Source organism: Neomonachus schauinslandi, chromosome 5 (assembly GCF_002201575.2).
Source record: "Neomonachus schauinslandi chromosome 5, ASM220157v2, whole genome shotgun sequence".
In the NCBI taxonomy this organism is placed as follows: Eukaryota; Metazoa; Chordata; class Mammalia; order Carnivora; family Phocidae; genus Neomonachus; species Neomonachus schauinslandi.
In genome coordinates this window covers 15,750,834-15,763,320 of record NC_058407.1, presented here as the reverse complement: position 1 = coordinate 15,763,320, position 12,487 = coordinate 15,750,834, and the positions used below count along the sequence as shown (strand labels likewise).

The following is a 12,487-nucleotide window of genomic DNA, read 5'->3' as shown; positions in this document are numbered from 1 at the left end:
ATAATGAAAATATATGCTCATCATAGATCTAAGGGAAAAAAGCATACAAGCAATAAAAAAGTGCAAATCACCTATAAACCCACCACTCAAAGATAAGCACTGTTTGCATTTGATGTATATCTTTCTAACCATTCTTCATTGTATAATATATGAATATAAACATATGTATAATTTCTTTTTTCAAAAATGCAGTCATTTTATAATCTTGATCTTTTTTTCCACAGTAAATGTTCTTGAAGAGTAGTCGTATTCAAAATGTTCCTTGAAGCCATAAAGTTCCTAGGAGTAGGATGAGTTCCAGGTTCCCCATCCTCACTTTCGAAAGAGCATCTTTGATCGTTGCAGTTGCTGTTGTTTTTTTCTCTTTATATTAGGTCGTAAGTAGATATCATTTGGGGATAAAAAGAGTTCTGCAACCAAAAAATAATTTAACAGACAATTTATTCTCCTCTTTGTCAAAGGTTGATAAATCCTTATGAAAAAATACTCTTCATAAGTCATTTTATACTTAATAAGTATTTTTATACTTGAATATTCCCTCGTAAGGATCTATCAACCTTTAACAAATTCCTTATGTGTAGGCGTTTAGATTGTTTGCAGTTGTTTGCTGTTTGACCTGGTAATACAGTGAATTTTCTTACTGTAAAATTTTGTAGATAAATTCCTGAAATTGTTGGGCCAAAGGGTTTTTTAAAACTCTAAAGGTTTTTTATATGTATTGCCAAATTGCCCTTCAGAAGAAGAGCACTAGTTTATACCTTTCTAGACCCTGGGCATTTCACCTTTAAAGATATTTATCTATTACACAGCTCAGCTGTTACAGAAAATACAGATGTTTGGTTTGGGTTTTAACTGTTTTAGTAGGTATTTTTATCATTGTTCATTTACAATTCATCAAAAACAGAAAATTAATGACTAGGTTTTTCTTGAGGCTTAGCAGATTAGTGCCGTTTGTCCATTTTAGGTTCATGCCTCAGTGTTAAATTCCTGCCTGCCTGCTGATACCATCAGCAGATTAATTTGGAGATTCCTTTCCATTCAGTAGGAAATGGAGCTGGCTTTATTTCCACATGGTGTCCTTCTGTCTCCCTCACTTCCTCTTCCCTCCCTGTCTCATTCTCTCCCTTTCCTATAAAGGTAGTTTAATGTTTAAGACAAAGCCTCCTTTAGCAGGACCTAAAGTCAGTTCTAGAAAAATTAACTGAAATGGCCTTGTCTTCCTCCTGCTTTAACACCTTGCTAAATCTCTTTGTTGATGGAGGAAAGCATGTTATTGTAGAGATCCCTTACTTAGCACACATTCCCTTCTGCAGTGCTTCCCAGGTTATCAGTGCAATGTAACGAGAAGACACAAGGACCAACAGACATGGTAGAGCCAGACAACCAAGTGCAAACAGAGAAGTAAATACAAGTCTCTGAGTAGTCAAAAGGTGCATTTAAGTCAGATAAAACAGTGAATGTCCATAGGAGTTAATTGGGAATGTCACATTGTAACAGAAGAGGTTAGTGCCATGATTATTTTAGAGACTTTAAAGGAAATGTGGGAAAAGGACATGATATTAATTAAATAAAAATAAACTTCAAGTTGTGCCATATTTTTTTGCTGAATCGTCTTTTCAGTAAACATTGAGTGCCCCGTATGTGCCAAGTTCTACATTAAGCATACAAGATACAAGATGATGAAAGCATCACTGCCCTCAACTAACAGTCTGATAGGAAAATCAGACATATGAACACAGATGGATATACAACTGTTTGTTACATTGCTGTTTTTCTCTGTATTTTCTACATGTTTAAAAATAAGAAAGTCACCTCAGTAATGCATAGATGCTTCAAATATCATATGTTCTAGATCTTTGGGGTATGTCTGATCTTACTGGCATAGTCTTTCTGCTAAGCAACATAACCCAGGACGGAGTAAACATTCAATAAATATTTGTTTAATGAAAAATAAAGTATGATATACAGAAATACATAGGAGAGGGCGCCTGGGTGGCTCAGTCGTTAAGCGTCTGCCTTCAGCTCAGGTCATGATCCCAGGGTCCTGGGATCGAGTCCCACATCAGGCTCCCTGTTCGGCGGGAAGCCTGCTTCTTCCTCTCCCACTCCCCCTGCTTGTGTTCCCTCTCTCGCTGTGCCTCTCTCTGTCAAATAAATAAATAAAATCTAAAAAAAAAAAAGAAAAAAAGAAATATATAGGAGAAAAAGCCCAAGGTTAGCAGGGAAGAAGGAAAAGTTTATGATACCTTTTAAAATGTCAAAGCTATTGGGGCACCTGGGTGGCTAAGTTAGTTAAGCATCTGCCTTTGGCTTAGGTCATAATCTCAGGGTCCTGGGATTGAGCCCCACATCAGGCTCCCCACTCAGCGTGGAGTCTGCTTCTCCCTCTCCCTCTGCTCCTACCCCCACTCATATTTTTTCTCTCTCAAATAAATAAAACCTTTTAAAAATGTCAAAGCTATTAAAAAGTTCTCTAGAAGCCTAAAACATTCAGTAACATTGTTTACAGCAGCAGATTTCTAGTCTTTTTAGAGTTACAGTGCTTTATTTTATAACATTTATATCTTCCCTTATAAATTAATTTTAAAAAAAAGCATTTATTACTCTGTGCCCAGCATGATGTTTGATGAAAAAGATGCATAGGTAAAATACATTATCTTTGCCTTTAAGGAGACAGGGAGATTTTTGAACATAGACAATTTGGTAGGACAAATAACCATGGTAGGGGTAAGCAAAAGGAATAGGGTGAAACAGGGTCAAATGCTACCTGAGATATAGCTGTATTTCTAGGTAAGTGTGCGTATACTTGTGTGTGTGTGTGTGTGTCTGTGTCTGAGTATCTTTCACTTTTTATAGAATTGAAATCAAATTTTCATAGGACAAGTTTCCTAAACCTTCTTGAAGAAATTAGAACTACCCTGGGATAACAAGACCAGATTAGGACTCACTGGTGTGCAGTATTCTCCCTTCAGACTTTCTCAGGCATTGATTAGATCAGCTGACACTTTGAAAAGATGTGAGGAAATTGATACCTTTACTAAACAAAAGTGAAATCTTCCACAGTTTGCACAGGAGAAAAAAAGCAGCAGGACAGTAGTAGAATTTGTAATTAAGAAATAAGGGCTATATAAAGAGATCCCAAAGAATTTCCTGAGTTTTTATCTCCCTTTTAATTGAGTGTTACCTTATTTTGATTTCCACCTATCACAGCAAGCCTGTTTGCCTTCTCTCTCTTCCTCCTCCTTTCATCCCTGGTGACTTTTTTTCTTCTCAACCTGTGGAGATAATGATTTCAGAGGAGAGAATATTGATATCTTAAAGATATGACTTAAGAGGAGAGAATATAGATATCTTAAAGATATCAAAACTAAGATGAAGCAAGTAAATTATAGTTACATAAACTGTATTTGTATAATATTTTATAAAGAACAATTATATTTAATCTTTCCAGCATCCTTGTGACACAGAAGCATTAACCCCTTTTGAGAAATGAGGACATGAAAGATCAGAGAGTTTAAATTACTCATGGAAAGTCAGACAGCAGAATAGCCAATACTAGAAAATAGTATCCACTCTAACCTTTGTTAAAGAAGACTTCTTAAATGGTAGCACTCGTTCAAAAATTTTGACTGAGACAGACTAATGGAATAGAATAAAGAGTCTAGAAATAAACCTACACATATATAGTCAACTGATTCATGACACAGGTAATGTTGAAGTGCAATGGGGAAAAAGTGGACTTTTTAATCAATTGTATGGCTGTATGGAAGAAAAATGAATTTGAATCCCTACCTTATGCCATACACAAAAAATTAATTTGAGATCAATAAGGACCTAAATATGAAAGGTAAAATAATAAAGCTTTTAGAAGGAAACAGATTATCTTCATGACCTTATCTATCAAACATTTCTTAAGTAGGCAAAGATTTCTAAAGCAGGACAAAATAAAAATCAAATCTTAAAGAAAAAGTTGACAAATCGGTCTTCATTAAAATGAACTCATCAAGAGAAGAAAGTGAAAAAGCAGGCCACCAAATTGGAGAAGATATTTGCAACACATCGACAAATAAAGGACTCTATCCAGAATATATTAAAAAGTCCTACAAATCCGTACAAATAAAGTCAGTCAACCCAATAAAAAATCAGCAAAAGGCTTGAACAGGCACTTCACAAGAGGTATCCAAATGACCAGTAGTCATATAAAACTTCATTAGTCATCAGGAAAATGCATAATAAAACCATGAGACCACTGCACATCCACAAGAATGACTAAATTTTAAAACTGACAATACCAAATGTTGACACAACTGTAGAGCAACTAGTGGGAGTTTAAATTGGTATAAACACTTTGAAACACTATTTGGCAGTATATTCTAAAGCTTGACACAGCAGATAAGATGTAAGAAAGTGTATTCACGGCAGTACTTTTCAATATAGCCCCAAACTGGAAACAATCCAAGTGTCCATCAAGAGTAGGATAGATAAGTTAAATTGTAATATATTCACTGTATTCAGTAGTGCTTTCTTAACCTAACTGTGGTGAAGGACCAGATTTTTTTGCCCTAGCTATCAGAATAAAACTCTTGTATAATACAATATTACACACAACCTCAAACTGGAAAAGTCTCTAAATGCTCATGCACACTTTTTGCACAGGTGGAGCTGTAGATCAGTGGCAAATGGTATGGACCAACCCTGGTCCACAGACTGCACCTTGAATAGCACTGCTCTCAAGTGATGAAAAAGAACATCTCAAGTGATGAAAATGTATAGACTAGCTACACATAACAACCTGGATGAATCTCACAACCAGACACAGAAGAGCCTATATTTTATGATTTCATTCAAGCAAAGTTCAATGACAACAAAAATCACTAACCTGTGATGTTCGAAACTAGAATTACCCTTGAAGAGCAGGGGATTGTCATTCGAAGAGGCCATGAGGGGAATTCTGGAGTTCTTGATCTTGACATTGGATCATTTTTGTGCTGGTTATATGAATGTGCTCATTTGTGAAAATTTATCTAGCTGCCCACTGATGACAGGGTCTCTTTTTTATTTTACTTATAATTTACATTAAAAATTATTGAACACCAGGGCACCTGGGTGGCTGTCAGTTGAGCGTCGGACTCTTGGTTTCGGTCTGGTCATGACTCAGGACTGTGGGACTGAGCCCCACATGGGCTCCACACGGGTGTGGAACCTACTTGGGATTCTCTTTCTCCCTCTCCCTCTACCTCTCTCTCTCTCTCCTCTCTTTCTCTCCCTCTCTAAATTAAACAAATAAATAATTATTGAACACCTATTAAACACATGCACTCTAAACTTCTGAAGGTACTAGATTAGTGGAGAAAGCAATGGAAATGCAAGTATACACACAAATGTGGCATTACAAATTATGATTTTATGAAAGGAATCATAACAAGATATAGTGATAGAAAATAATGAAGGAAGAAACCTACTTAGATTAGGTGGACAAGGAAGGGGCTTCTCTGATGAAATATTTTAGCTGAGGCCTGGGAAAGGAAAAGGAATTGGTGATGCCAAGAGTGGAGGAAACAATCCACAGATTTCAACAGTTGTTTTGGGTAGAGGAATAAAGATAATTTAATGGATTTATGGTAAAAGAGGGCATTGCAGACAAAGGTATGACTTGGGAATTGGTGTTATAAAATTTGGGACAGGAAGAAATGGGAGGAAAAAAGTAGGATTTTGGTTTACAGTTGCAAGTAAAAAGACCAGAATGGATAGTTTTGCAAGAAGCTTGTCAACATCAGCACGAGAAAAGAATAATTGTGGTATCTAGAATAAAGGAAAATCTAGTTTTTGTTTTTGTTTTGAGAGAGAGCGTGCATGAGCAAGTGTGTGCGGTGGGAAGGGGCAGAGAGAGGGGGAGAGAGAGAATCCCAAACAGACTCCTCTCTCAGCACAGAACCCGATGCAGGGCTCGGTCTCACGACCCTGAGATCATGACTTGAGCCAAAATCAAGAGTCATACACTTAACTGACTGACCCACCCAGGCACCTCAGGAAAATCTAGTTTAAAAGGAAGTGCATTCCCACTTAATTTTCAGACCCAAGCAAAATCTGATCTTATTAAGAGTTAAGAAATGGAAGGAGTACCTGGGTGGCACAGGCAGTTGGGCGTTGGACTCTTGGTTTTGACTAGGGTTGTGATCTTGGGGTCATGGGATTGGGCCCTACTTCGGGTTCTGGCTGGGTGCAGAGTCTGGGTTTCTCTCTCCCTCTCCTTCTGCCCCTCCCCATTGCTCATACTTGCTCACTCTCTTTCTAAAATAAATGGATAAATCTTTAAAAAAATAAAAGGAGTTAAATGGAAGAATTTCACATGTGTTTCAGTGTGCTTCATGTAGTTTGGGGTAAGTAAAAGTGTATTTACATATTAGAGAATTTTGTTTCAGGCATTTGAAAATGGATGGCGAACGGGACAGTGTCCATATCAACCCTACCAGTCTTTGTGTCTCTGGCATTCCACTGATTCTCTTCCCCTTTTCTCTCTTCCTTCCCCAACACACGATTATTTCATTACCACTCATTTCAGCTCTATCTTCTGTTTCCTTTCTCCCTCATCATTCCCCCTCACCTTCAAATGTTCCATTGCAAGTGCTGAGCACTTCCTTATATATTATCCTCTTTAATTCTTTTATAACCCTAACAGTCACGTGTGTGGAGATGCATGTGGGGAAACTTTGGCTCAGAGAAGCTATATGACTTGTCTAGGGTTACAACTTAGACTCCAGACTCCAAGTGCAGAGCTTTTTCCATTATGCCATACTGAGGCCTTCATCTCTTCCAAATAAACATATAATAGTTTTATGCTTAAAATACTGTCCTCTGCATTATGAGTAATGAAATTGTGCTCTATTGTTTGTTAGATTTTATAAGACACATCGTCTCACATCTTATATATGAATATAAGAACATATATCGATATATGTATAATATGTGAGTATATTTCACTGTACACAGACTTGAGATAAATACATACTAAAGTTTTTTAATTTTTTTTTTTTAAGAATTTTATTTATTTATTTGACAAAGGGAGACCCAGCGAGAGCAGGAACACAAGCAGGGGGAGTGGGAGAGGGAGAAGCAGGGAGCCCGATGCGGCGCTCGATCCCAGGACCCTGGGATCATGACCTGAGCCGAAGGCAGACGCTTAACCGACTGAGCCACCCAGGCGCCCCAAGTTTTTTAATTTTTTATAAAGTTTTTTTAATTTTTAAATAGTTTTTGAAGTAATTGGTGACTTCCTGAAGTGTAGCATGCGCAAGATCTCTATTATAATTATCACTCATTTTATCTGTCTTCTTAATTACTAAAAATCTGGAAGAAGAGAGAGATGACCTTGATGCAGGTGATTAAAGAAATTATAGTGCCCCAAGAGCTCACTAAAAAAGAGGAGGTAAACTAAGTGATTATTCATAACTTAGCTTATTTCCTACTGCTTGCCTTTTTCCCTCTGACTCTCTATGTGTCTTTAATACCAATGAGTGAGTAAACATTGGAGAAAATAGGAGATTAAACTCAGATCACTTGTTTTTCATCACTTGCCAGTAATTCTGGGGGAATTAGCAAGATTTGGGGGAGCTAGGAGATTAAGAAGACTCATTAAAATGAAGTTGATTATATATTTTAATTTATTGCTTTTGAAAATTAAGAAATGAGGCATTAAGGATGTATAACCCACTCCTAAAATATCTGATAGCATTACATCTATTTGAACTTTTATAGCAATTAGTAGACTGGAACAGTATACTATCAAAAGAATCTAGGCTTTCTGGAAATGGCAAAGCATTAGGTGAATTGAATCTTAAGGTAAAACAGAGTGGGAAATGCATGGATGTTGATCATGCATCTCTTTGCCTGACATGCCCTGAGGGAGTGGCTAGATCAGCACCTTCTGGTTTCAGCCATTTCTGGAGGTGGTTGTAGCTCTTCATATGAGACAGTAACCATTCACTTACTATTGAGAACTTTTTCTAAATATCCTGACTTCTATCACGTATGGTATAAGAATGACTGTTTAGGGGGGACAGGTGGGCCATAAGATGACTCCCAGGATGTAGTGATACACCAAACTCCTTCATTAAGGCATTCAACCCCCAATTTTTCCTCTTGTCTTTTTTATTTGCTGTAGAGTGATTCTCATCAGTTCCGTGTCATGGCAGCTGTCCTTCGCCATTGTTTACTAATCGTAGGTCCAACTGAAGACAAAACAGAAGAGCTGCACAGGTAGGTAACCTCTGTGTTGGTAGCTTAACAAAGGACATCGTCGATTCCTGTTGTTTTTATGCACCTAATTTTAGTTGTTATAAGCACAATAAAGTGAAACTATTACAGTGAATCAGGTAACTGGTGAGAAATCATTACTGATGAGAAATTTTTATTCTATCCCCTTTGACTTTGTTAAATTGAGTCCCAACAAAAGAAGGGAATTTGGCATTTGTTGCATTCAACAATAAAACCCAGACTAACAATAATAATAGCACAATTCAGCAGTTACTGAGTACTATGTGTGACATGATGCTAAATGCTTTATAAAGATTAACTTACTTTAATCAGCACACTCACCTTATGAGGTGTAGGTACTGCTATTTTTCCCTTTTGATAGGTGATGAAAGTGGGGCATAGAAAAATGAAGCAATTTCTTTGAGATCACACAGCCTAGTAAGTGACAGGGCTTGGATTTGAACCCTGCTTTTCATTACTACGCTCAAACTAATAGTCTCACTGATTTCACTGTAGGAGTATTTACCAAAAAGTATACTATAAGCAATATGTATTAATTAAATTTTTAAAACTTACTATAAAAATTGGTTCACAGTCTCAACTATTAATATTTAAAAAATAGTTCAAGTGTTGTGACTTGCCTTTTGGAACTCTTGATGGACTACTGCTAAAATGTGTCATTCTATGAGAACTGAGTTCATGCATTTTTCTAGTTCTCTGTCTATATTCTAGATCAGGCTTGCAATTACAACACTTCTGACTTTAACATAAAACTGCTTATGGTGCTTTACTCTTTTAAAATACAAGTGGTATTTTCTTTTAAAGATTTTATTTATTTATTTGAGAGAGACAGCGAGCATGAGCAGGTGGAGGGGCAGTGGGAGAGGGAGAAGCAGACTCCCCACTGAGCAGGGAGCCTAACTCACTGGGCTCAATCCCAGGGTCCTGGGATCATGACCCATGAGCCAATAGGGGATGCTTAACTGAGTGAGCCACCCAGGCACCCCAAATACAAATGGCATTTTAAACAATTCAAGTAATTCAAATCTGCAAACAATTAACTTTGGCATTAACTCTGCTTTACAAATAAAATTGGATTCTTCTTAATAGTAGAAAGCACCTTTTGAGCATTTACAATATTCTGGTTTTCAAAATATGGCTTAAATAAAACTTCATAGAAACACAACCAGAGTGTAAAAATGAAATATAACCTTAATTGTTATTTTTCAATCAAATCCTTATTATTTTAGTTATGATCAGCAATTTATTATTTGATATTACACAGAGTTTGTTGATAGGTTATCTTTATGTACTCTGTCCTGCAAACATTAAAAAGATTATTTTCTTCACAATTAAAAAGTGTGATTTTTTTCTTCATCTATAGATCAAAATTTCCTTTAATTTTCTTGAGACTGTGCCTTTAAAAAATAATCAGATTAAGTGCAATAAATCATAGCCTCTAAAAAGACTTAAACATTTTGACTCACTATAATTTTTTTTACAAATACAGATGCTAAAGCTTTTTTAAAAAATGGATTTATAATAAGCCCAGCAGTAAATTGATGGCTTTTTTTTTTGGAAATCAGATACCATAGTTAAATCGCATTCATACAAGAATGTGAGGAGAAAGTGTTTTGGGAATTGTTAACACTAGTTACAAAAAACATTGCTAAGGATTTCTCTGATAAATTTAATATTTTAACACAGCACCCAGTATTTATCAAAAAAGAATAAGAAGAGAGGTTTTAAAAAACAGATTTTTTAAAAAGTAATCAGATTTCTTTGTTTTCCTTCTGATAATATTTGCTTTAAAATATTCTTAAATAAATTTTAAAGATATTTTTCTTTAAATTTGCTTTTATCTTAAAAATTGCTCTGATAAAATATCTATTAGCTACACTGTAAATAAGAATCCCTAGAGCCACAAACAGGATATAGAAGTATATCTCAAAGGCTTTCCTAGGAGATTGAGGTTGCTGCTGACTTGACAGTTTATCTGGAATGGCCCTGCATGTCCCTTTAATCAGAATTAAAGTGATTAGTACTGTTTGAGTAGTGACTCTAGGCTAAGCCATTTAAATACAGAGAAAACTGCATTAACCTCAAAGGGCTATATTAGGAAACTTACTAGGATTGTAATACCCACTAAATTCTGCATATTTATAGTGGCCCTGAAAATCTGTGTGTTTAAGGCAAAGTTAAAAAAAATCAGAATGTTTTCAAAGTAACATTTTGTTCCATTTTTTTAAAAGTTATTTTCTGAGTTTGTTTTTTTCTTTTTAACACTTTAAGGAAAAATGTAATGAAATAGGCAAACCTGGATAGTATATGATTATGCCTTGTCATTAAACTCAAAGAGTTATAGCAGTGAGTAAATGAGAAATCAACAAAGCACTCTGTCCCTGGCACTCAGGAAGCACTCGCCAAGTGCGTGAGCTGCTGTCGTCTCTGCCATCACGCTGCTGCCACCGCCACTTCTGTTACTATTATTACAATAAGCACACTGGCTTTTAGATCCAACACGGAGTTCCAGATCTCTTTTTAAAAGTTGTGTTTGATTTTGATATTTTGTTAGGAACTTATTTCTAAGTATATCCTGTGATCATGTAGAGAAATCTGTTTTCCATTCATCTAACTTTTTCTCAAGCCACATATGTTCTATGATACATGCATGGCAGGAGTCGACTAGGCTCCTGTGAGTGAGTAGAAACATGGCTTGGCAGCAGCTTTTTCTGATGTGCTGTCTCTGTACAACAGTGTCCTTTTTTTCCCCACCCCCAGAGCAATCAAGAGGACACGACATAGAGATAAAATGAGTTAGCTCGCATAGACGGCTGACCTTAACCTTTATTTCCTCTAATCCGCATCTTAGATAGTTTTTAAAATCTACTTATTTCATTTCCTTCTGTCTATAATTAAAGTAACAAGTAAATTGTTGGTTTGAGCCATCTTTTTTGATACATTAAAGGACGTCCTAATTCTGTTCATCTCTGCTGTCTTCCTGAAAGTATTTTCAGCCCTCTTGTCCATAATCAGTAAGTTTATGCATAAACAGCCAAAAACAGTTACATGTAGATGTGGTTGTGGTTTTGTTTTATTTTAGAGAGAAGGGGGGAAATGGAAATGGAAATGGCCTAAACGCTAGAGAGGTAAGGAGAGGAGAGGGAAGGACCAGATGTGATTTAATTTATTTTAGCCTCTCAGTCTTTCTTTCACTTAGCATATTGGCATCTACAAAACGCTTTCTTTTTTTTTCTGCACTCAAAGAGCCCATGTGTCTTTAAAAAGTACTTACCTCCCTGCCTTTTTTGTTGTTTCTTTGCTTAAACTAATTTATTTTATCTCGTATACTGAAGGAGACAATTTAGTACCTAATGATACCTCATTACAATCCTAGGCAATGTCTTTTTTTCCAGCTTTATTGAGATACAGTGGACGTATAACACTGTTTCAGTTTAAGGTATACAATGGCATTGATTTGATAGATTTACATATTGCAAAATGATTACCACCACAGCATTAGCGAGGCACAATGTCTTACACGTGGCCAACTTTTAATTAATGTTTGAAAATTGAGGGGAGAGGAGATTGGGGGAATGGGTAAAACAGGTGAAGGGGATTAAGAGGTACAAACTTGCAGTTATAAAATAAATAAGTCACAGGGATGAAAAGTACAGCATAGAGAATAAAGTCAATAATACTGTAATAATGTTGTTTAGTGACAGGTGGTAACTACACTTAAGGTGGTGAACATTGAGTTTGAGTAATGTATAGAATTGTCGAATCACTATGTTGTACACCTGAAATTAATAAAACATTGTATGTGAACTATACTTCAATAAAAAAAATTTTTTTGTAGAAGTTTGAAAATTGGATGATTTCATTTTGGCTTCTACTTATTAACTGAGCACTTACTCTATGTTAGGCACTATGTGGAGCTCAAGAACAACAAAGATGAATACAGTATAATCTGTGTTCTCCAGGGCTCACCAGCTAGGGGGTAAAACAGACATGTAAGTAAATAAGTGCAGTTATGTTGATGAGGGTTGTGTAGGACACAGACAAGCTTATGTAGCTATATAGAAAACAAGAGAGTTTACTTTGGAGAGATTGGAGAAGGGGGGGTCTTATTTTTTTGTTATCATTAAAGCTCCTAGCTCTTTTTTTTTTTTTTAACTTTATTATGTTATGTTAGTCACCATACAATACATCATTAGTTTTTGATGTGGTGATC

The 12,487-nt window shown here is 36.0% G+C and overlaps 1 protein-coding gene across 5 annotated transcripts in view; it reads left to right on the top strand.

Annotated features, from left to right (window-relative positions):
• RIC8B (RIC8 guanine nucleotide exchange factor B) overlaps positions 1 to 12,487 on the top strand; it is a 98,464-nt gene that overhangs the window by 38,264 nt on the left and 47,713 nt on the right. For all 5 annotated transcript variants that reach the window (XM_044915829.1, XM_021687601.1, XM_044915830.1 and 2 more), the window contains one exon: positions 8,162 to 8,256. In XM_044915829.1, coding sequence (XP_044771764.1) covers positions 8,162 to 8,256 — 95 coding nt within the window. The remainder of the gene's footprint in view (positions 1 to 8,161; positions 8,257 to 12,487) is intronic.